This window comes from Puma concolor, chromosome C1, assembly GCF_028749965.1.
Source record: "Puma concolor isolate L17-30 chromosome C1, mPumCon1.1.hap2, whole genome shotgun sequence".
NCBI classification, from domain to species: Eukaryota; Metazoa; Chordata; class Mammalia; order Carnivora; family Felidae; genus Puma; species Puma concolor.
The window spans coordinates 62,126,028-62,148,974 of NC_141674.1; the positions used below are offsets into that span (position 1 = coordinate 62,126,028).

The 22,947-nt window shown below is 35.5% G+C and overlaps 1 protein-coding gene across 5 annotated transcripts in view; it reads right to left on the reverse strand.

Moving 5' to 3' along the window:
- LRRIQ3 (leucine rich repeats and IQ motif containing 3) overlaps positions 1-22,947 on the reverse strand; it is a 257,386-nt gene that overhangs the window by 215,704 nt on the left and 18,735 nt on the right. For 4 of the 5 annotated variants that reach the window (XR_015254801.1, XM_086717280.1, XM_025912635.2 and 1 more), the window contains exons 2-3: positions 8,361-8,609; positions 4,817-5,140 (exon numbers count right to left, since the gene is read on the reverse strand). Coding sequence is in view for 4 of the 5 variants with exons in the window: in XM_086717280.1 (XP_086573406.1) it covers positions 4,817-5,140; positions 8,361-8,609 (573 nt within the window). In the remaining variant the exon portion in view is untranslated. The remainder of the gene's footprint in view (positions 1-4,816; positions 5,141-8,360; positions 8,610-22,947) is intronic. The other variant, XM_086717282.1, reaches the window with a different exon arrangement.

Below are 22,947 nucleotides of genomic sequence, written 5' to 3' on the forward strand. Positions count from 1 at the left end.
AAAATTAAAAATAGACCTACCCTATGACCCAGCAATAGCACTGCTAGGAATTTATCCAAGAGACACAGGAGCACTGATGCATAGGGGCACTTGTACCCCAATGTTCATAGCAGCACTCTCAACAATAGCCAAATTATGGAAAGAGCCTAAATGTCCATCAACTGATGAATGGATAAAGAAATTGTGGTTTATATACACTATGGAATACTACGTGGCAATGAGAAAAAATGAAATATGGCCTTTTGTAGCAACGTGGATGGAACTGGAGAGTGTGATGCTAAGTGAAATAAGCCATACAGAGAAAGACAGATACCATATGGTTTCACTCTTATGTGGATCCTGAGAAACTTGACAGGAACCCATGGGGGAGGGGAAGGAAAAAAAAAGAGGTTAGAGTGGGAGAGAGCCAAAGCATAAGAGACTGTTGAGAACTGAGAGCAAACTGAGGGTTGATGGGGGGTGGGAGGGAGGAGAGGGTGGGTGATGGGTATTGAGGAGGGCACCTTTTGGGATGAGCACTGGGTGTTGTATGGAAACCAATTTGACAATAAATTTCATATATAAAAAAAAAAAAAAAAAAAAAAAACCCTGTCAAATCTTTGCACTGTCTATACTTTGTGATACAATGTTGATTGTAGGACTATGGAACCAAGACAGATTTGAAATCCCAGCTTCATGACTGACTAGATGTCTGGTATTGGGTAAAGTCTTAAACCTTACTATATTTCATTTTCTTCTGTGAAATAATAATATCTCCCCATAACAAAGAATATGATGAAGAACAAATATTTTTCAGGAAGTCCTTCCCCATCTAGCCCAAGCCTCCATACTTTTTGTCCTATATTACTCTATTTTCTTTAGAAATTAACAATATCTAGCATTCTATGCTGGGTTTGTTTTTGTTTTTGTTTTTTAGCCTACATGTTTATTTCCTGGGCCTTCCCACTGAACTTTATGAAAGCAGAACATCTGTCATTATTATTTACCACCCAGTCCAGAATAATCTCTCTCACATATTAGGCAATCAATACATATTTGGTAAAGGAGTGAAGGAATAAAATATATAAAGTGTCTATAACAATGACTTTTACTGAGTGTCTGTCCTCTTCTTTACAATGTCTTCTATTTTCTTTGCCACTACTGTTCACTTGAATCAACCCTAATCACATCATTTCTGGCCTATAATAGTTTCTCTGCCCTCATCTGTCTCCTAACCCCCCTTAATCTGCTAGCAAAATACTGGATTAATCTCCTTTAAAAAAATTTGTCAATAACATTTATTCATAGAGCACCAACTATGATAGAACCACTCTAATTTTCTCCTCAAATAACTTCAATAGATCTTCACTGCATTCATTAAGAAGTCTAAACTCCTTAGTATTCCTCCAATCTTCTTTTCATACCCCCACTAACTTCCTATTAATTGCTTAAATGAACATCAGTCATTTTGATTGTCCTTAAAAAAGACAAGTATGTTCCCACCTTTGATTATACCATACCATCTAACTAGAATATATAAATGAAATTCTTCTTTTAGGACCAGGTTAAAACAACCATAATTAAACACTGCAGCACTTTTTATTTCTCTAAAATTTTTAACTGTTATTACAAAATCATTAATATACTCATAAATGTTTATAAAGAATTTATGCAGTTACAAAGTTTTCTAACTTCCTAATCTCATGCATAATCACTGTTCATTGTTCATATATCCTTCCAAATGTGATCACTTCAAATGATTTTCTGTTCTTCAATTGTCAATACATATATATGTAGATTTAGAAATACTTACAACATTTTACAAATACTATTCTGCAACATACTTTTTTATTTCCTGTATCTCGGTACTTGAGCTTTCTAACACCTGCAGAGCTCACCCCTTTTTCTGAATTCTTACCTGATTTATTTGTTCTAATATTCATGTCACGAAGCATGTTTTTTAAATATTTTTATTCACCAATTTAAGTATTTTGTAATCTCCAACTAGATATCATTTCCTAATCACTTGTTTCAGCATTTTAAAAATCAAGATATAATGATGATTTAGTGCGGGTCACCAAATTAATTGTTTAAGAATTTAATAGTTTTATCCACTTCCATTAATATTCCAAATTGTCCTTTAAAGCATGGGGGGGGGGGGGAGAGGAAACTACTTCCCAAAGGAATCATTCAAATATGGAAACCTGAAAATTAGAGATTCATTTTCATTAAAAAAAATTTTTTGAATCAACAAAAAGCTTCTAGAATTAAGAAATGAGAATAGCAAGGTGGCAGAATATAAGATTAAATTAAAATATCAATGTATTTCTATATATTAGTAACAAATAATCCAAAAATGAATTTAAGAACTCCATTCACAATATTGCCAAAATAAATAAAATACACAGAAATAATTTTTTTAATAAACAATAATTAGAGAATGGAAGAAGATCTAAATGAATTGAGAGTTCACATTCAAGAATGAGAATACTCACTATTGTAAAGATGGCAATCTCCACAAATTGATTTATAAATTCAATGAAATTTTTACCACTATTCCAGCAGGAATCATTGCAGAAATTGACAACCTGATCCTAAAATTCATTTGTAAATGCAAGGGACCCTGAATAGCCAAAGCAATATTGAAAAAGAAGAGTAAAGTTGGAGGACTCACACTTCCCTATTTCAAAACTTAACTACAAAGCTACAATAATCAAGAATGTGTGATACTGGCCTAAGGATAGATACACAGACCATTGGAATATAATCATTCAGAGTCCAGAAATTAACCCTTACCTTTTAATGGCTAACTGATTTCTGACAAAGATATCACAAACAATTCACCAGGGAAAGAATAATCTTGTCAACATATGGGGCTGGTATAATTGAATATCTACACGCAAAAAAAATGAACTTGGACCCTTACTTCATACCATGCATAAAAATTCACTGAAAATGAAACATAGGTCTCGATTTCAGAGCTAAAATTATTAAACTTCTAGGAGAAAACATAGAAAAATTTAGTGACCATAGAGAGACTTCTTAGACACAACATCAAAAGCATGATCCTTAAAAGAAAAAAATCATAACCTGGATGGCTTAAAACTCAAAAATTTTCTGCTCCAAAAGAGACCATTAACAAGATGGAAAATTCGCTGAGAGAAAAATCTTTGCAATACATATATCTAATAAAGGACTTATACCCATATATCTACGCTTACAACTCAATAATAAGACAAACAACTCACTTGCAAGATGAGGAAAAAATTGGTATAGACATTTGATGAAAGAAAGTATATGCATAGAAAATAAGCAGAGAAAAATGTTTGTCATCACGACTCATAAGGGAAACAAATTAAAACCAAAAATAAATATACCACTTTATAGCTACTAGAATGTCTATAGCGTAAAACAAAAAAACACTAAGTGTTTGCAAGTACATAAAGAAACTAGAACCCTCCCACGTTTGTGGTTTCTACTTTTTATTTTTTATTTTATTTTTTTGTGGTTTCTACTTTTTAGAAAGCAATTTAGTTTCTTACCAAATTATGCATACACTTACCATACCTACCAGTAACTGCACTGCTAAGAATCTCCCCAAGAAAAATGAAAACATACGTCTACACAAAGACATGTAAGTAGGTGTTCATAGCAGCATCATTCATAATAGCAAAAACTGAAAATAATCTAAATGTCTATCAACTGGTGAATGGACAAAAAAAAAAATGTAGTGTATTCATATAATGGAAAATCACTCAGCAATCAAAAGGAACAAACTATGCATATATGCTACAACATAAATGAGCCTCCACCACATCACACTAAGTGAACGAAGGCAGATGCATACGACTACATATTGTATAGTTTGATTCACATAAAATGTTTAGAGAAGCAAATTTAAAGAAACAGAAGCCAGATCAACAGTACCTAAGACTGCAGGAGGAAGTTGAGATTAACTGTGAATGAGAAAGAGGGAAACTTTTGGAGTGGTGGAAATTTCTAACAGTGGATTGTGGAGATGGCTATACAGCACTATCAATTTACCAAAATAATTAAATCATACATATAAAAAGGGAATTTTATAGTATATAGGCTATATGTCCTTAGAGCTATTAAAACATAACAGGGACCAAAAATATTTCTCTATAATTTGATTTTTTTTTTTTTAATTTTTTTTTTTCAACGTTTATTTATTTTTGGGACAGAGAGAGACAGAGCATGAACGGGGGAGGGGCAGAGAGAGAGGGAGACACAGAATCGGAAACAGGCTCCAGGCTCTGAGCCATCAGCCCAGAGCCCGACGCGGGGCTTGAACTCACGGACCGCGAGATCGTGACCTGGCTGAAGTCGGACGCCTAACCGACTGCGCCACCCAGGCGCCCCTATAATTTGATATTTTTATGCTCAGCAATTTTTATGCAGTAGGCATACAAGCTTCTACAAATCCTCAGATATAAGACATTACTAATGTACTAACTAGTTTATCACATTTTAGATAAATGATACAGTATTTATTAGTTTATATGATTTAGGTATAGAGTCTAGAAGCTAAAATTTTACTTCCACAAATTTATTCAAAATGAAACTCTAATGAATCCAATTACCTTTTTAAAAAAATATTTTTTAAGTGTTTTTATTTATTTTTGAGAGAGAGACAGAGTGTGAGTGGGGGAGGGGCAGAAAGAAAGGGAGACGCAGAATCTTTGAAGCAGATTCTAGGCTCTGAACTGTCAGCACAGAGCTCGACGCGGGGCTTGAACTCACGAAGTGTGAGATCATCACCTGAGCTGAAGTCAGATGCTTAAATGACTGTGCCACCCAGGAGCCCTTCAATTACCTTTTTCAAAGCAGGGCAGAAATTAAAGAAAAGTCGGTGGTTATATGCTCTAAATCTTTCAGGAAGATGCCAGTTCTGAATTATTTCTTCATCAGAAATCACATGATGATCCAGTGCTTTGAGAGGCCATATACTGTTGACAAGAACATGTCTATATCCTTTTTTAAGGCTCACTGGACAATCAAACATAGTGAGGGCAATTAGACTTGGACAGGCAGATAACATACATATATTCTTTAACTTTGCAAACCCATTGTCATGAAGATAGAGGAGTTTTAGTTTCTTCAGTCCACTCCAAAATTTGGTATCTGGTAGACTCTTTATCTGAAATATTATCAATAATAACATCTTAAATACAAATGTTAATTTTCTATAAATTGCATGGAAAACGGAAAAATATTAAACATCTTCTAAAACTCAGTATTTTTCAAAATGGCAAATTTCTCATTAATAAGCCAAAAACGAATCTCTAGTTTTCCAGTGGTGACTGGAGTAAAAACATAATACATTGTTCCTCTGGACTAGGTTATCATTATTAGTATAATTAAAAGAATGGACATATATACTTTGTTCAGTAAAAATTTCTTTGTAGTAGGCCAATTCTAAACTTTTCTAAAGTACTTTACTGATGTAAAGAATTAGTGTGATATACCCCATTAACAAAATAAAGGATAAAAATCATATGATCATCTCAATAGAGAAAAGGCATTTGACAAAATTCAACATTAATTCATAATAAAAACTCTCAGCAAAGTAGATACAGAGAATATACCTCAATATCATAAAAGCCATATATGACAAGCTACAGCTAACATCATATGCAATGGTGAAAACTGAAAGCTTTTCCTCTAAGATCAGGAACAAGACAAGGATGCCCACTCTTGCCACTTTTATTCAACACAGTATTAGAAGTCCCAGCTAGAATAATTGGGCAAGAAAAAGAAACAAATGGCATGCAAAACCAAAAAGGAAGAAACAAAACTGTCACCATTTGCAGACAACATATTATATACAGAAAACCCTAAGACTCCACCAAAAAATTCTTACAACTGATAAATGAATTCAGTAAAGTTGTAGGATACAAATTCAGTATACAAACATCTGTTGCATTTCTATATACTAATAATAAGCTATCAGAAAGAGGAATTAAGAAAACAATCCCATTTACAACCGCATCAAAAAGAATAAAATGCCTGAATGAGTTTAAACAAGGAGGTGAAAGATCTGGACACTGAAAACAATGACAAATGTATGAAATAAATTGAATAAGAGAAAAATAAATGGAAAGATATTCCATGCTCATGGACTGAGAGAATAATGTTGTTAAAATAATATTGCCCAATGTAATCTACATATTCAGTGTAATCCCTTCTAAATTTCAAAGGCATTTTTCACAGAAATAGAAAAAGACTCCCAAAATGTGTATGGAAACACAGAAGACCCTGAATAGTCAAAGCAATCCTGAAAGAGAATAAAGCAGGATGCATCCTGCTCCCTGATTTTAAACTATATTATGAACCTATAGTGATCAAAACAGTATAGTATTGGCATAAAAACACACAGATCAATGTAACAGAATAGAAAAACCAGAAATAAACCCATGCATAGATGATCAATTGATTTATGATGGTGTCAGGAATACACAGTGGAGAAAGGGCAGTCTCTTCAAGAGGCCATACACAAGGGCCTGTAATCTTCTCTATATCATTCTAATTTTAGACTATGTACTGCTGAAGCGAACACAAGGGCAGTCTCTTCAATAAGTGGTGTTGGGAAAACCAGATAGCAACAGGCAACAAAACAAAACAAAACAAAACAAAACAAAACAGAAAAAAAAAAAAAAAAAAAAAAAGAAACCAGACTACTATCTTACACTATATACAAAAATTAGCTCAAAATGGATTAAGGGCTTAACCTAAGACCTGAAACTATAAAAATCTGAAAACAAAACACAGGCAGTAAACTTCTTCACAATAGTCTTGGTAATGATTTTTGGATTTGACACCAAAAGCAAAGGGCACAAAGGCAAAAATATATCAAGTAAAAATATATCAAACTAAGAAGCTTCTGTACTGCAAAGAAAACCATCAATAAAATGAAAAGGCAAGCCAGTAAATGGAAGAAAGTATTTGCAAATTGTATGTGTAATAAGGGAATAATATCCAAAATATATAAAGAACTCATACAACTCTATAGAAAAAATAAAATCCAATTAAAAAATGGACCGTGTGGGGCGCCTGGGTGGCACAGTCGGTTAAGCGTCCGACTTCAGCCAGGTCGCGATCTCGCCGTCTGTGAGTTCGAGCCCCACGTCAGGCTCTGGGCTGATGGCTCAGAGCCTGGAGCCTGTTTCCGATTCTGTGTCTCCCTCTCTCTCTGCCCCTCCCCCGTTCATGCTCTGTCTCTCTCTGTCCCAAAAATAAATAAACGTTGGAAAAAAAAATTTTTTTTTTAAAAAATGGACCGTGAATCTGAATACTTATTTTCTAAAGAAGACATCCAGATAGATGGCCAACATGGTACATAAAGGGATGCTCACTGTCTCTAATCATCAGGGAAACACAAATCAAAACCACAAGGAGATACCACTTCATAGCTGTTAGGATGCCTTTTATCCAAATGACAAAAAATAACAAGTGCTGGCAAGGATGTGGAAAAAAGGAAACCCTTATGCACTGTTACAGGAATGTAAATTGGTACAACCACTGTGGAAAACAGTATGGAGGTTTCTTAAAAAAACTAAAAATAAAACTGCCATATGATCCAACAATTCCACTTCTCAATATTTATCTGAAGACTAGGAAAATACTACCTCAAAAAGATATATATACCCTCAATATTCATTGCAGCATTATTTACAATAGTCAAGACAGGGAAGCAGCCTAAGTGATATATATATATCTCAAGTCATTATGTTGTATGCCTGAACTTAATATGTTATATGTCAATTATGTCATTAAAAAAATTTAAAAGTCCAAATAATTTTTTTTCCAATGTTTTATTTATTTTTGGGGGACAGAGAGAAACAGAGCATGAACGGAGGAGGGGCAGAGAGAGAGGGAGACACAGAATCGGAAACAGGCTCCAGGCTCTGAGCCATCAGCCCAGAGCCCGACGTGGGGCTCGAACTCACGGACCGCGAGATCGTGACCTGGCTGAAGTCGGATGCTTAACCGACTGCGCCACCCAGGCGCCCCATAAGTCCAAATAATTTTTAATGCAGGCTATTAAGAAGTAAAATATACCAAATCACAAAGTATTTACATATTTCTAATTCAAAAATTTTGCTTAAATTTAAATTTTTTTAAAAGTAGTCTCTACACCAATGTGAAGCTCAAACTCATGACACCAAGATCAAGAGTTGCATGGTCTACGGACTGAGTCAGCCAGATGCCCCTTAAATTTGTATTTTTATATATTTTATTTAGTTTTAAATTTTTATTTACATTTTACGTAAAAGACTGAAATACTGTAGATAGGTAACATACGTGTTTTTAAACATCAATTTCATTTATACACAAATATCTAAAATGCTATTGCTTACCTGATTTCCATGGAGATCAAGTTTGACTAATCTTATACAACTTTGAAGTGGATGAATATCTGTGATAAAATTGTTTGAGAAGATGCATACTCTCAGAGAGATACAGGATTGCAAATTTTCCATAGATTTTAAATGAAGGCCACTGAACTTCACAAAAACAAAATCCTTCTGATCTTCTATCATGTTGTCATTATAGTGACTCCATTCTTCATGACTGGTTAGTTCTTTTGTGATTGTTCCATGAAACATCTAGGCAAAATGAGAAATTGCTTAGAAAAGTTTTTTCAACTTCCAAAAATAAATTTAAAACAAAAAATATTTGCTAATAGATAGAACAAAACGGGTAGAAAAGTTAAAATTAAAAAATCTAACTTGTAAGTGGAATCCAAAAACATTAAAAAAAACAATAAAGAAACAAAAAGAAGAATCAGACCTACAAATATAGAGAACTTATGGTTGACAGGCAGGAGGAGGGTGCACAAAATGGGTGTTACAAATTTCTGTTATAAATTTCTTAAAGAAACAATTTACAATCACATTACTTATTTCTATGTTCAATTCAACTAGGCAGTTAAAATCTGGAATTCTATTAGTTTTAAAATAAGACTAATTTATCTAAAATTCCTGTATCAAAGCTTTTTAAAGTAATTTTACATAGTATTTCTTATATATTTGAAATTTCCCTTACTCTGGGTAATTTAAGCTTTTACAAAACACAGTTACCCAGTGATAGTTTAAAAGAGAATAACTGAGCTCAAGTGGCCTGAGAGCATTTAGTCAGATTAACCACCTTCCCTATTGGAAGAATCTTTCTACCATGTGAAGGTAAACTAGGTAGGCATAATCCAAATGAAAATAAATGTGAAAATCTAGATAAACCCTTGCACTCATTCAAGAGATTAGTTCCTTTTTATATGCTGACCAAGGCCTACAACTATAATTAAATTCTAAGTACCATCTAAGAAATTAAACAAAATGCAGATTCCTAGGCCCCATATCATATCTATGTTATCAGTCTCTGGGCTGAGGGTCAAGGAATCTGTAATTGAGCACGTTCCTGGGTAAGTCATGGACACATTGAGAAAGAATAAAGACCCTGATACAAAATAAACAGATAAGAACGAATCTTTATAAACTTACCAAGCTCTATAGGTCCTGAAATGAAAGGCAATATACAAAATGTATTCCATCATTTGGACTCCCTATTTAGAAAAGACCTCAAGTCTTTCCTCAGGCTCTCCTTTCAAAAAAACCTATTTTTTCCATTCTGGCCTAATACAGGCAAACTCCAGTTTATAACAAGGGTTTATGAGAAACCATATATCAGGCATAAATCAGGATGTTTTAAGACAATGGGGTGCTCAAAAGTTTCACTTATAGAATCCAATTTTTGAGTCAATAACAATTCTGGAAGAAATCTGCAAAGTGAGAGTCATATACCAAGTGAATTTTTTTTTCCTTTCTACTTGTGTAACCAAGTGATTTTTTAAAATTATTAATAGCCTTTATTTTTTGGAGCTGTTTTAGGTTTACAGAAAAACTTAAAGTACACAGAGATCCCATATATACCCCCATAACTCCCTGCACCTTCAGTTCCCCCTATCAATACCTTGCATTCGTGTTATGTATGTGCTACAATTAATGATCCAATCTTAATGAAATATTAACTAAAGTTAAACTTTTTTAGATCATAACTTATAACAATCTCTAGACAAACAAAACACATCAACATGGAACAGCAGAGATCCCATTTCTTCATATAAAGCTGAAGTTGACTTTATATCTTTAGTCACAGCATTGGTACATGTGTGTGTGTGTGTGTGTGCGCGTGTGTGTGTATGTATATATATAAATATATATATAATAGATGCACAGATAAACTATTATTTCAAGCATTCATTTCTCTGCTTATTCATCTCTAATAGTTTGATATTTCTTTACTTCTTTGTAGAAGATATCATCTGCCTAGCATTTATTTTTAGGGATTCTAAATAGCATTATTAACTAAGTATAGTTAATGTCTACAAACTTATCACAGGCAATGAAAGATTTTTATGTTAAACTTTTCTGTATTAATGCTATCCATATGTCACTTAGATGTGATGTCAATAATCTACCACTGGTATTATTCAAAGGTAGAATGTTTTCTATTTCCTTTATTGATCTCAGACACACTAGATAACCTAACTAAATGAAAACTTCTGTAATTAGTTAAGCATTCTAACTTTAGCTGTTAGTTGACTAACATTGCTACTAACTGTGAGTTCACTGATACCATTTTGTGAAGGTAACTGATACTGATACGTAAGATAACATAGTCCCTTTCCTCAAAATGCCTAAATATGTTCAAAATAACTTTTTAATAATACCCATTGAGGGAGTTAGTGTGATTGGTATTATTGCCTCACTGAAAAACTTTTTCTTGCAGATAAGACATATAGTTTGAGGAAAAGAATTATTAGGTCACACAAATCCAAATTTGAGATAATCTTCATGATAGTACTTAATTGAATGCCTTTTTACTCATTTTGGACAAACACTTCCTAGATTTAATTAAAAAGATGCCAATTACAGACAGATAAAAAACCATCTGTAATAATTAAATAGTAAGGTAACTAGGGAACTCTAAAATTTCATGGCCTCATAATTTTTAAAAAACCTACATTGTCTAATTATTTTATGTTTAAACACAAACCCATGAAAACAATAAAATTAAACATGGTTAATGAAATATGCGAAACTTCAGTGTCTAGATAACTCTTAGTCATTACATTCCTGTACCATGCCTACATCCCCAATTTAGAAATTATGTATTTTTATGTTATATAATTTAATTGTTGCCTTTCCAATTATATTACATGTACCCTGATGTCAGGACATTTTTTTTTTTTTGTGGTTAGCTATATATTTTTCACAGTTTAGCATGGGAACAAAAACTGAATCAGGTATAAATAAATAAATTGGCCAGAAATCCTACCTAGGGTGATCAGCTAAGAAAAAGAAACAAAAGGAATCCAAATCAGAAAAGAAGAAGTAAATTTTCTGTTTACAGATAACATGATCTTATATATAGAAAATCCTCAAGGGGCGCCTGGGTGGCTCAGTCGGTTAAGCACCCGACTTCGGCTCAGGTCATGATCTCGCGGTCCGTGAGTTCGAGCCCCGCATCAGGCTCTGCGCTGACAGCTCAGAGCCTAGAGCCTGGAGCCTGCTTCACATTCTGTGTCTCCCTCTCTCTCTGACCCTCCCCCATTCATGCTGTCTCTCCCTGTCTCAAAAATAAAAATAAACGTTAAAAAAAATTAAAAAAAAAAAAAAAAGAAAATCCTCAAGACTCCATGAAAACTGTTAGAACGTACAAATGAATTCAGTAAAGATGGGGACACACAATAACCATGCAAAAGTCATTTGCATTTTATATATACTAACAATGAGGTATCTTAAAAAGGAAAAAAACAATCCTCTTATAATAGCATCAAAAAGAATAAAATACTTAGGAATAAATGTAACCAAGGAAGTGAAAGATCTGTACACTGAAATCTCTAAGACATTAATGAAGGAAATTAAAGATACAAACGAATAATCCTGTGCTCAGGAACAGTTAATATTCTTAAAATGTCCATTCTATCCTAAGTCAACTACAGATTCAATACAATTTTTAATAAAATTCAAATAGCATTCTTCACAAAAGTAGGAAAAATAATGCTGAAATTCATATGGGACAATAACAACAATAACCCAAAAATCTCAAGTAGGCAAAACAATTTTGAAAAATAAAATGAAGCTGAAGGACTCATACTTCCTGACATAAAAACATATTACAGATTCACAGTAATCAAAACAGCACAGTACTGGCAAACAAACAAACAAACAAACAAAAAAAAAAAAAACAATAGGCGCACAGACCAAATTACAACAATTGAGAGCCCAGAAATAAACATATACATATATGTCAACTAATATTTGACAAGAGAACAAAGAATACTAAAAGAGAGGACAGTAATTTCAATAAATGGTGCTGAGAACACTGTCTATTCACTGGAAAAAGAATAAAATCTGACTCTTACACCACTTATTAAAAATACCTCAAAATTTGGGGCTTCTGGGTAGCTCAGTTGGTTGAGCATCTCACTTAGGCTCAGGTCACGATCTAGTGGTTCGTGGGTTCGAGCCCTGTGTCAGGCTCTGTGCTGACAGCTCAGAGCCTGGAGTCTGCTTCAGATTCTGTGTCCTTCTCTCTCCGTCCCTTCCATGCTCATGCTCTGTCTCTCTCTGTCTCGCAATAATAAATAAACATTAAAAAAAACTAAAAATACTCAAAAGTAAGTCAAAAATTAAGTCAAAAGACTTAAATGTAAGACTGGGGACCATCAAACTCCTAGAAGAAAACAGGGGAAAAGCTTTGTAACATTGGTCTTAGCAACGATTTTTGGATATGACACCAAAAACACAGGCAACAAAAGCAAAAATCAACAAGAAGGACTATATCACACTGAAACACTTCTACACAGAAAACAAACAATAAACAAAATGAAGATGCAAATTATGGAATGGGAGAAAGTATTTGCAAACATCTAATAAGGGATAAATACCAAAATATAAAAAGTACTCATACATATCAGTAGCAACCCCCTCTTCCTCCTCCTCCTCCTCCTCCTCCTCCTCCTCCTCCACCTCATCATCATCATCATCATCATCATCATCATCATCATCTAATTTTAAAATAGGCCGAGGACTTGAACATTTTCTTCCCCCAAAAAGACATATAAATGGCCAACATATATATGAGAAGGTGCTCAACATCACTAATTGTCAGGAAAATGCAAATCAAAACCATAATGAGATGAGGGAACAAACCCTTGTACCCTGTTGGTGAGAATGTGAACTGATACAGCCACTATGGAAAATGGTATGGAGATTCCTCAAAAAATTTAAAATGGAACTACCATATGATCTAACAATTATATATATAAAATATATATTCTAGTATATATATGAAGGAAATGAAATAACTATATTTCAGAGATATCTGCAACTCCCAAGTTCATTATTTACAACAGCCAAGATACAGAAACAAGCTAACTGCACACTGACTGATGAACAATTAAAAAAATGTGATATATAGATATAGATATATTTTACATAATGTATACACACATACACAATAGAACATTGTTCAGCCATGAGAAAGAAGGAAATTCTGCAATTTTATACAACATAGATGGATTTTGAAGGGCTGATAGTAAGTGAAATAAGTCAGACAGAGAAAGACAAATTCTCTATGATCTCAATGTGAAATCTAAAAAAGTTAAACTCATTTAAACAGAGAGTAAATTGGGGGGTGCCAGGTGTGAGCAAAATGGGGTACAGGAAATGGGGCAATGTTGGTTAAAGGTTACAAACTTCCAGATCTAAGATAAACAAGTTCTAGCAATATAACACATAGCATGGTAACTACAGTTAACAATATTACATTGTATACTTAAAAGTTACTAACAGTATATCCCAAATGTTCTCATCACAAAATAAATAAATAAATAACTATATAAGATAGATAGATGTGTTAACTAAGCTTATTGTGATTATGATTTTGCAATATTTGTGTGTATCAAATCATCATATGGTACCCATTAAACTTATACAAAATTATATATCAATTATATCTCACTAAATCTGGAGAAAGACTTCTTTTTTAAGTTTATTTTTTTTTTTTTTAATTTTTTTTTTCAACGTTTATTTATTTTTGGGACAGAGAGAGACAGAGCATGAACGGGCGAGGGGCAGAGAGAGAGGGAGACACAGAATCAGAAACAGGCTCCAGGCTCTGAGCCATCAGCCCAGAGCCCGATGCGGGGCTCGAACTCACGGACCGCGAGATCGCGACCTGGCTGAAGTCGGACGCTTAACCGACTGCGCCACCCAGGCGCCCCTTTTTTTTTTTTTTTTTTTAATTTTTTTTTTCAACGTTTATTTATTTTTGGGACAGAGAGAGACAGAGCATGAACGGGCGAGGGGCAGAGAGAGAGGGAGACACAGAATCAAAAACAGGCTCCAGGCTCTGAGCCATCAGCCCAGAGCCCGAAGTTTATTTATTTTGAGAGAGAGCATGCACGTGCACACAAGCAGAGACAGGAAGAGAGAGAATCTCAAGCAGGCTCTGTGCTGTCAGCGTAGAGCTTGATCCCATGACCTGAGATCATAATCTCACCTGAAATCAAGAGTTGGACACTTAGCCAACTGAGCCACGTAGGCACCCCTAGAAAAAAAAGACTTCTAAGTACAAATGACAAAGTATCTTTCATATAGATTGAGATCTATTGTTAATTCCTTGAAATCCTTCCCTTCAAATTTCCACAACCAATATCCAAATGCCTGCAAAAAAGAATACATTTTTCATTTATTTATGCTGCATAACAGAATACCCCAAAATCTACTGGCTCAAAACAACTACTGTTTATTATCTCTCAGGATTTTGTGGGTTGACTTGATTCAAGTAGGCAGTTCTTTTCCAAGTGATGTTAACTAGAGATTCAGTCTTGGTGTTCATCTGTACTGCACTTACAAGATGGCTAATATGCAGATCTGACACATTGGCAAGGACCCTGGAGGGAAGAGTCAGCTGGGATGCTGGGATGTATGGGTCTCTCTCACCACACTGTCCTAGGACCTCTCTCCATCTACACAAGCCTTCCCTGTGTCATTCTCTCACATGTCTATTTGTGTGTGTCCCCATAGTAGAATAGCAAGACTCTCTACATGGGCCAAAAAAGTATAGAGGCAGAATCTATCAGACCTTCTGAAGGCCCAACTGACACAGGTTTTCCTTAACTACATTCTTTTGGTTAAAGGAAGTTTTTTTGCTTTTTGAACTTATTTTTTATCTTATGAAGTAGAGAAAGAAGAAACAAATATAAGTTGTTCTGAGCTTCGTGATCTCAGGCAAGTTATGTACCCTCAGTTTGTTATACATCCAAGCTATGTGCCTCAGTTTCCTCATCCATACAATGAGAACTCCAATACCACTTAATGGATAGAATTACTATGAAGACAAAATGACTTGGCATAAAGGTTTTAGAATAGTGTTTGGCATGTAACAAACACTATAAATAAGTGTTACTAAAATAAATCTGGCTCAATTAACAACTCAAAATAGAATGTAATCTTCAAAAAGTAAATTAGGACACTTTTGGTTTCTGGTCCAGGATATAAGGAGCTTAGAAGATGTCATACCATTCTAACAAATAAAAAGATGAACAAAATGAAAAGTCAACAACTCTTCTTAGATTCACCAGAAAAGTGAGGTTACATGAAAAACCACTGAATCAAAATTCAGAGATAGGCAGGTGGATACAAAGATTCAGAAGTTACTGGAGCAAAAATTCACCAAAAGAAACCTCTGCAGGAACCAGTGCCTGGGTAGGACTGTGACTGACAAGTTATTAGGGGCTTAGTGTTGACAACTCATATTTAGAAACTCCAGCCCTCATACTTCTGTGAGATTAATATCCAGGAGCTCTACCAGGTCCTCAGATCGAATATTGGAGAAAAATCTGCTTGTGCCTCTGAGAGGAGACAGAAAAAGAATAATTTTGAAATACACATGATCACCCTGTTCTTCTTAACAAGGGCTACCCTAAAGAGAAAATATTTAACACACAATAAACTGAGGTTTTACCAGAGCCTAACTGATCTGGAAGCAGGGAAATATCCAACTACATCTCCATCAAGCTTTCCATTTGGGAGAAAGGAAGTACACAATTACAGCCCACTCTAGCCATCTTGTCCCACCTAAGATTAGGAAGGCTGAGGAGTACTTGTGAAATTCACAGACTAGGGAGCACAACCTCACTTAAAGACTGAGACTTATCCACACCTTAACACCACACCACACGCTATTTTACTGGAATTCTTTTTACCAGTACATGATGCCTGGCTTTCAATAAAAAAATTACAGAGCATACTAAAAGACAACATACAGCAAGCATTAGAACCAGATTCACATACTGCAGGGATGTTGGAATTACCAGACAGAGAATTTAAAACAATTATGATTAATATGCTAAAGACTATAAAGGGAAAAAAAAAATAGACAACAAACAAGAAAAGACAGTATAAAGAGAGATAAAAATCTTTGAAAAGAATCAAAAAGAAGTGTTAGAGATCAAAACCACTGTAACAGAAATGATTATTATCTTTGATAGGCTATCTCTTTAGTAGGCTGGATGGACATGCCTAAGGAAAGAATCTCTTTGTTTGGGTATATGTCAATAGAAATTTCCAAAACCAAAAAGCAAAGAGAAAAAAAAAAGAATCACTGAAAAAAGCTGAATAAAATATTCCAGAACTGTAGGATAACTACAAAAAGTACAACATATACATAATGGAAATACCTGAATGAGAAGAAAGTGATATAGGAAAAGAAGAAAAATATGAAATAGTAAATATGTGAGAACTTCTGCAAATTAATGTCAGATACCAACCCAATGATCCAAGAAGCTCAGAAAACACCAAACAGGATTAAGGCAAAAAAAAAAAAAAAAAAAAAACACTGGGGGTGAGGGGGACACTTTACCCATACAGCAGCAAAATTCAGAAGTATATCCAACATCTCCTAAGAAACCATGCAAGCAAGGAGAAGATAGAGTGAAGTATTTACTATTAAGAGAAAATAACTCACTAATATAAAAAGCTATGCCCTGTGAAATTATCCTTTAAAAGTGGATAAGAAATAAAGACTCTTAAACAAACAAAAATTGAGGGAATAGGTTGCCAATATATCTGCTTTGCAAGAAATGTTAAAAGCAGTTTGTTAGAAAGAAAATAATATAGTTCAGGAACTCAGATCTACTTAAAGAAAGGAAAAGCAGTGGGGAAGAAACAAGTGAAGATAAAATAAAAAGCTTTTATTTTTCCTATTTTTAGTTGATAGATAACAGTTTGGTCAAATACTAATGGCAAACTATATTAGATTATCTATGTATATATGTATATTTATGTATGGATATGTATAAATAAAATGAATGGCAGCAATGATACAAGGAACAAAATGGAAGAATTAGAGATATCCTGTTATTAAAAAATATTTAAACTACATGTAAAGTAGTATATGTGATTTGAGAGTGGATTTAAGTTAACACAATAATAAGGGCAGCTAATAAAAAAAAGGAAAGAAATATACTGAGATAAGATAGAAAATGAAATCATATACAATGCTCAATTAAACCACAGACAGAAAAGAGTAGAAGGTTAAAACTGGAACAAAAACAAGAGCAATTAAAGCAGTAACAAAATATAGTAGATATTAATTCAACTATAGAACTTATCAATTTAAATATCAATGCTCAAAGCACCAACACAAAGACATAGTGGATCAAAGTTACAGTGGATCAAACAAGCCAACTACATGCTGTCTACAGGAATGGTACTTTAAATGTACTGACATATAAATGAAAAGTAAAGTGATGGAGGTGAATTCTACCAAACATTTAAACAATCAATTCCAATCCTTCTCAGACTCTTCTAAGAAAAGGAGAGAACATTTCCAAACTCATTTTATGAGATCAGTATTAACCTGATACTAAAACTAGAGGATACTACAAAAAAAATCATAGGCCAGTATCTCTGATGAACACAGATGCAAAAAATTCTCAACAAGACATTAGCAAACCAAATTCGACAATGCATTAAGAGGATCATACACCATGATGAAGTGGGATTTATGCCCGGGAAGAAAGGATAGATCAATCTCCACAATTCAGTATATACAATGACACACCACATTAACAAGATGAAAGCTAAAAATCATATCATCATCTTGAGAACTGCAAAAAAAAAACACTGGACAAAATTCAACATCCTATTATGATAACCTGAGTATTTCAACAAATGGTATAGATAGAGCATAACATAATAAAGGCCATATATGACAAACCCACAGTTAACATCATACACAACAGTAAAAACTTAAAGCTTTTCCTCTAAGATTAGGAACAAGACAAGGATGCCCACTCTCACCAGTTTTATTCAACACAGTATTAGAAGTTCAGAGAGCAATTAGGCAAGAAAAAGAAATAAAAATCATCCAAATTGGATAGGAAAAAGTAAAACAGTCACTATTTGCACATAACACTACATAGAGAAAACCCTAGAGACTTTACCAAAAAAGTCTTGGAATAAAGAAATTCAGTAGACTTACAAGAAATAAGAGTAATATACAAAAATCTGTTGAGTTCCTATACACTAATAATGAACTATTAGAAAGAGAATTTAAGAAAACAGTCCCATTTACAATTGCACCAAAAAGAATAAAATACCTAGGAATAAATTTAGCCATGGAAGTAAAAAACCTGTACAATGAAATTAATTAATTAGAGACAAATATTTGGAAAGTTATTCCATGCTCATGAACTAGAAGAATTAATACTGCTAAATGTCTACACTACCCAAAACAATCTATATATTCAGTTCAATTTTTATCCAAATTTCAATGCCATTTTTTACAGAAATATAATGAATAATCCTAAATTTGTATAAAACCACAAAAAAACTAAATAGCCAAAGCAAACTTGAGAAAGAACAACAGGCTGGAGGCATTATACTCCCTAATTTCAAACTGTATTACAAAGCTATAGTAATCAAAACAGTGTGGCATTTGCATAAAACATATAGATAAATGAGGCAGAATAGACACCAGAAGTAAACCCACATAGATGGTCAATTGATTTATGACATAAGAGCCAAAAATATACAATGGGGAAAGGAGAGCTTCTTCAATAAATAGTGTTGGGAAAACTGGACAGCAACATCCAAAAGAATAAAACTGTACCACTATCTCATACCATACACAAAATTGAGCTCAAAATGGATTACAGACTTGAACTTAAGACCTAAAACTCCTGGCAATTGTTGGAGAGAGAGGGAAGATGGCGGCGTAGGAGGACGCTGTGCTCACCGCGCATCCTGCTGATCACTTAGATTCCACCTACACCTGCCTAAATAACCCAGAAAACTGCCAGAGGATTAGCAGAACGGAGTCGCCGGAGCCAAGCGCAGACGAGAGGCCCACGGAAGAGGGTAGGAAGGGCGGCGAGGCGGTGCGCGCTCCACGGACTGGCGGGAGGGAGCCGGGGCGGAGGGGCGGCTCGCCGGCCAAGCAGAGCCCCCGAGTCTGGCTTGCAAAAAGCGGAGGGGCCTGACGGACTGTGTTCCCACAGCAAGCGCGACTTAGCGTCTGGGAGGTCATAAGTTAACAGCTCTGCTCAGAAAGCGGGAAGGCTGGAGGACAAAGGGAAGGAAAGCTGCTGAGCCCCCGGACGACAGAGCTCAGTTTGGTGGGGAACAAAGGCGCTCGCCAGCGCCATCTCCCCCACCCATCCCCCAGCCTAAATCCCAAAGAGCACCAGTTCCTGCCAGGGAATTTGCTCGCTTCGCGCAAACACCCAACTCTGCGCTACTGCGGAGCCAAACCTCCGGCAGCGGATCTGACTCCCTCCTGCTGCCACAGGGCCCCTCCTGAAGTGGATCACCTAAGGAGAAGCAAGCTAAGCCTGCCCCTCCTGCCCCCGTGCACCTTGCCTACCCACCCCAGCTAAGACGCCAGATCCCCAGCATCACAAGCCTGGCAGTGTGCAAGTAGCCCAGACAGGCCACCCCACCCCACAGTGAATCCTGCCCCTAGGACAGGGGAAGAGAAGGCACACACCAGTCTGACTGTGGACACAGCGGTGGGCTGGGGGCAGACATCAGGTCTGACTGCGGCTCCGCCCACCAACTCCAGTTATACACCACAGCACAGGGGAAGTGCCCTGCAGGTCCTCACCACGCCAGGGACTATCCAAAATGACCAAGCAGAAGAATTCCCCTCAGAAGAATCTCCAGGAAATAACAACAGCTAATGAGCTGATCAAAAAGGATTTAAATAATATAACAGAAAGTGAATTTAGAATAATAGTCATAAAAGTAATTGCTGGGTTTGAAAACAGTATAGCTGACAGCAGAGAATCTCTTGCTGCAGAGATCAAGGGACTAAGGAACAGTCACGAGGAGCTGAAAAACGCTTTAAACGAAATGCATAACAAAATGGAAACCACCACGGCTCGGATTGAAGAGGCAGAGGAGAGAATAGGTGAACGAGAAGATAAAGTTATGGAAAAAGAGGAAGCTGAGAAAAAGAGAGATAAAAAAATCCAGGAGTATGAGGGGAAAATTAGAGAACTAAGTGATACACTAAAAAGAAATAATATACGCATAATTGGTATCCCAGAGGAGGAAGAGAGAGGGAAAGGTGCTGAATGGGTACTTGAAGAAATCATAGCTGAGAACTTCCCTGAACTGGGGAAGGAAAAAGGCATTGAAATCCAAGAGGCACAGAGAACTCCCTTCAGACGTAACTTGAATCGATCTTCTGCACGACATATCATAGTGAAACTGGCAAAATACAAGGATAAAGAGAAAATTCTGAAAGCAGCAAGGGGTAAACGTGCCCTCACATATAAAGGGAGACCTATAAGACTCGTGACTGATCTCTCTTTTGAAACTTGGCAGGCCAGAAAGATTTGGCACGAGATTTTCAGTGTGCTAGACAGAAAAAATATGCAGCCGAGAATCCTTTATCCAGCAAGTCTGTCATTTAGAATAGAAGGAGAGATAAAGGTCTTCCCAAACAAACAAAAACTGAAGGAATTTGTCACCACTAAACCAGTCCTACAAGAGATCCTAAGGGGGACCCTGTGAGACAAAGTACCAGAGACATCACTACAAGCATAAAACATACAGACATCACAATGACTCTAAACCCATATCTTTCTATAATAACACTGAATGTAAATGGATTAAATGCGCCAACCAAAAGACACAGGGTATCAGAATGGATAAAAAAACAAGACCCATCTATTTGCTGTCTACAAGAGACTCATTTTAGACCTGAGGACACCTTTAGATTGAGAGTGAGGGGATGGAGAACTACTTCTCATGCGACTGGAAGCCAAAAGAAAGCTGGAGTAGCCATACTTATATCAGACAAACTAGACTTTAAATGAAAGGCTGTAACAAGAGATGAAGAAGGACATTATATAATAGTGACAGGGTCTATCCATCAGGAAGAGCTAACAATTATAAATGTCTATGCGCCGAATACCGGAGCGCCCAAATATATAAAACAATTACTCATAAACATAAGCAACCTTATTGATAAGAATGTGGTAATTGCAGGGGACTTTAACACCCCACTTACAGAAATGGATAGATCATCTAGACACACGGTCAATCAAGAAACAAGGGCCCTGAATGAGACATTGGATCAGATGGACTTGACAGATATATTTAGAACTCTGCATCCCAAAGCAACAGAATATACTTTCTTCTCGAGTGCACATGGAACATTCTCCAAGATAGATCATATACTGGGTCACAAAACAGCCCTTCATAAGTTTACCAGAATTGAAATCATACCATGCATACTTTCAGACCACAATGCTATGAAGCTTGAAATCAACCACAGAAAAAAGTCTGGAAAACCTCCAAAAGCATGGAGGTTAAAGAACACCCTACTAACGAATGAGTGGGTCAACCAGGCAATTCGAGAAGAAATTAAAAAATATATGGAAACAAACGAAAATGAAAATACAACAATCCAAACGCTTTGGGACGCAGCGAAGGCAGTCCTGAGAGGAAAATACATTGCAATCCAGGCCTATCTCAACAAACAAGAAAAATCCCAAATACAAAATCTAACAGCACACCTAAAGGAAATAGAAGCAGAACAGCAAAGGCAGCCTAAACCCAGCAGAAGAAGAGAAATCATAAAGATCAGAGCAGAAATAAACAATATAGAATCTAAAAAAACTGTAGAGCAGATCAACGAAACCAAGAGTTGGTTTTTTGAAAAAATAAACAAAATTGACAAACCTCTAGCCAGGCTTCTCAAAAAGAAAAGGGAGATGACCCAAATAGATAAAATCATGAATGAAAATGGAATTATGACAACCAATCCCTCAGAGATACAAACAATTATCAGGGAATACTATGAAAAATTATATGCCAACAAATTGGACAACCTGGAAGAAATGGACAAATTCCTGAACACCCACACTCTTCCAAAACTCAATCAGGAGGAAATAGAAAGCTTGAACAGACCCATCACCAGCGAAGAAATTGAATCGGTTATCAAAAATCTCCCAACAAATAAGAGTCCAGGACCAGATGGCTTCCCAGGGGAGTTCTACCAGACGTTTAAAGCAGAGATAATACCTATCCTTCTCAAGCTATTCCAAGAAACAGAAAGGGAAGGAAAACTTCCAGACTCATTCTATGAAGCCAGTATTACTTTGATTCCTAAACCAGACAGAGACCCAGTAAAAAAAGAGAACTACAGGCCAATATCCCTGATGAATATGGATGCAAAAATTCTCAATAAGATACTAGCACATCGAATTCAACGGCATAGAAAAAGAATTATTCACCATGATCAAGTGGGATTCATTCCTGGGATGCAGGGCTGGTTCAACATTCGCAAATCAATCAACGTGATACATCACATTAACAAAAAAAAAAGAGAAGAACCATATGATCCTGTCAATCAATGCAGAAA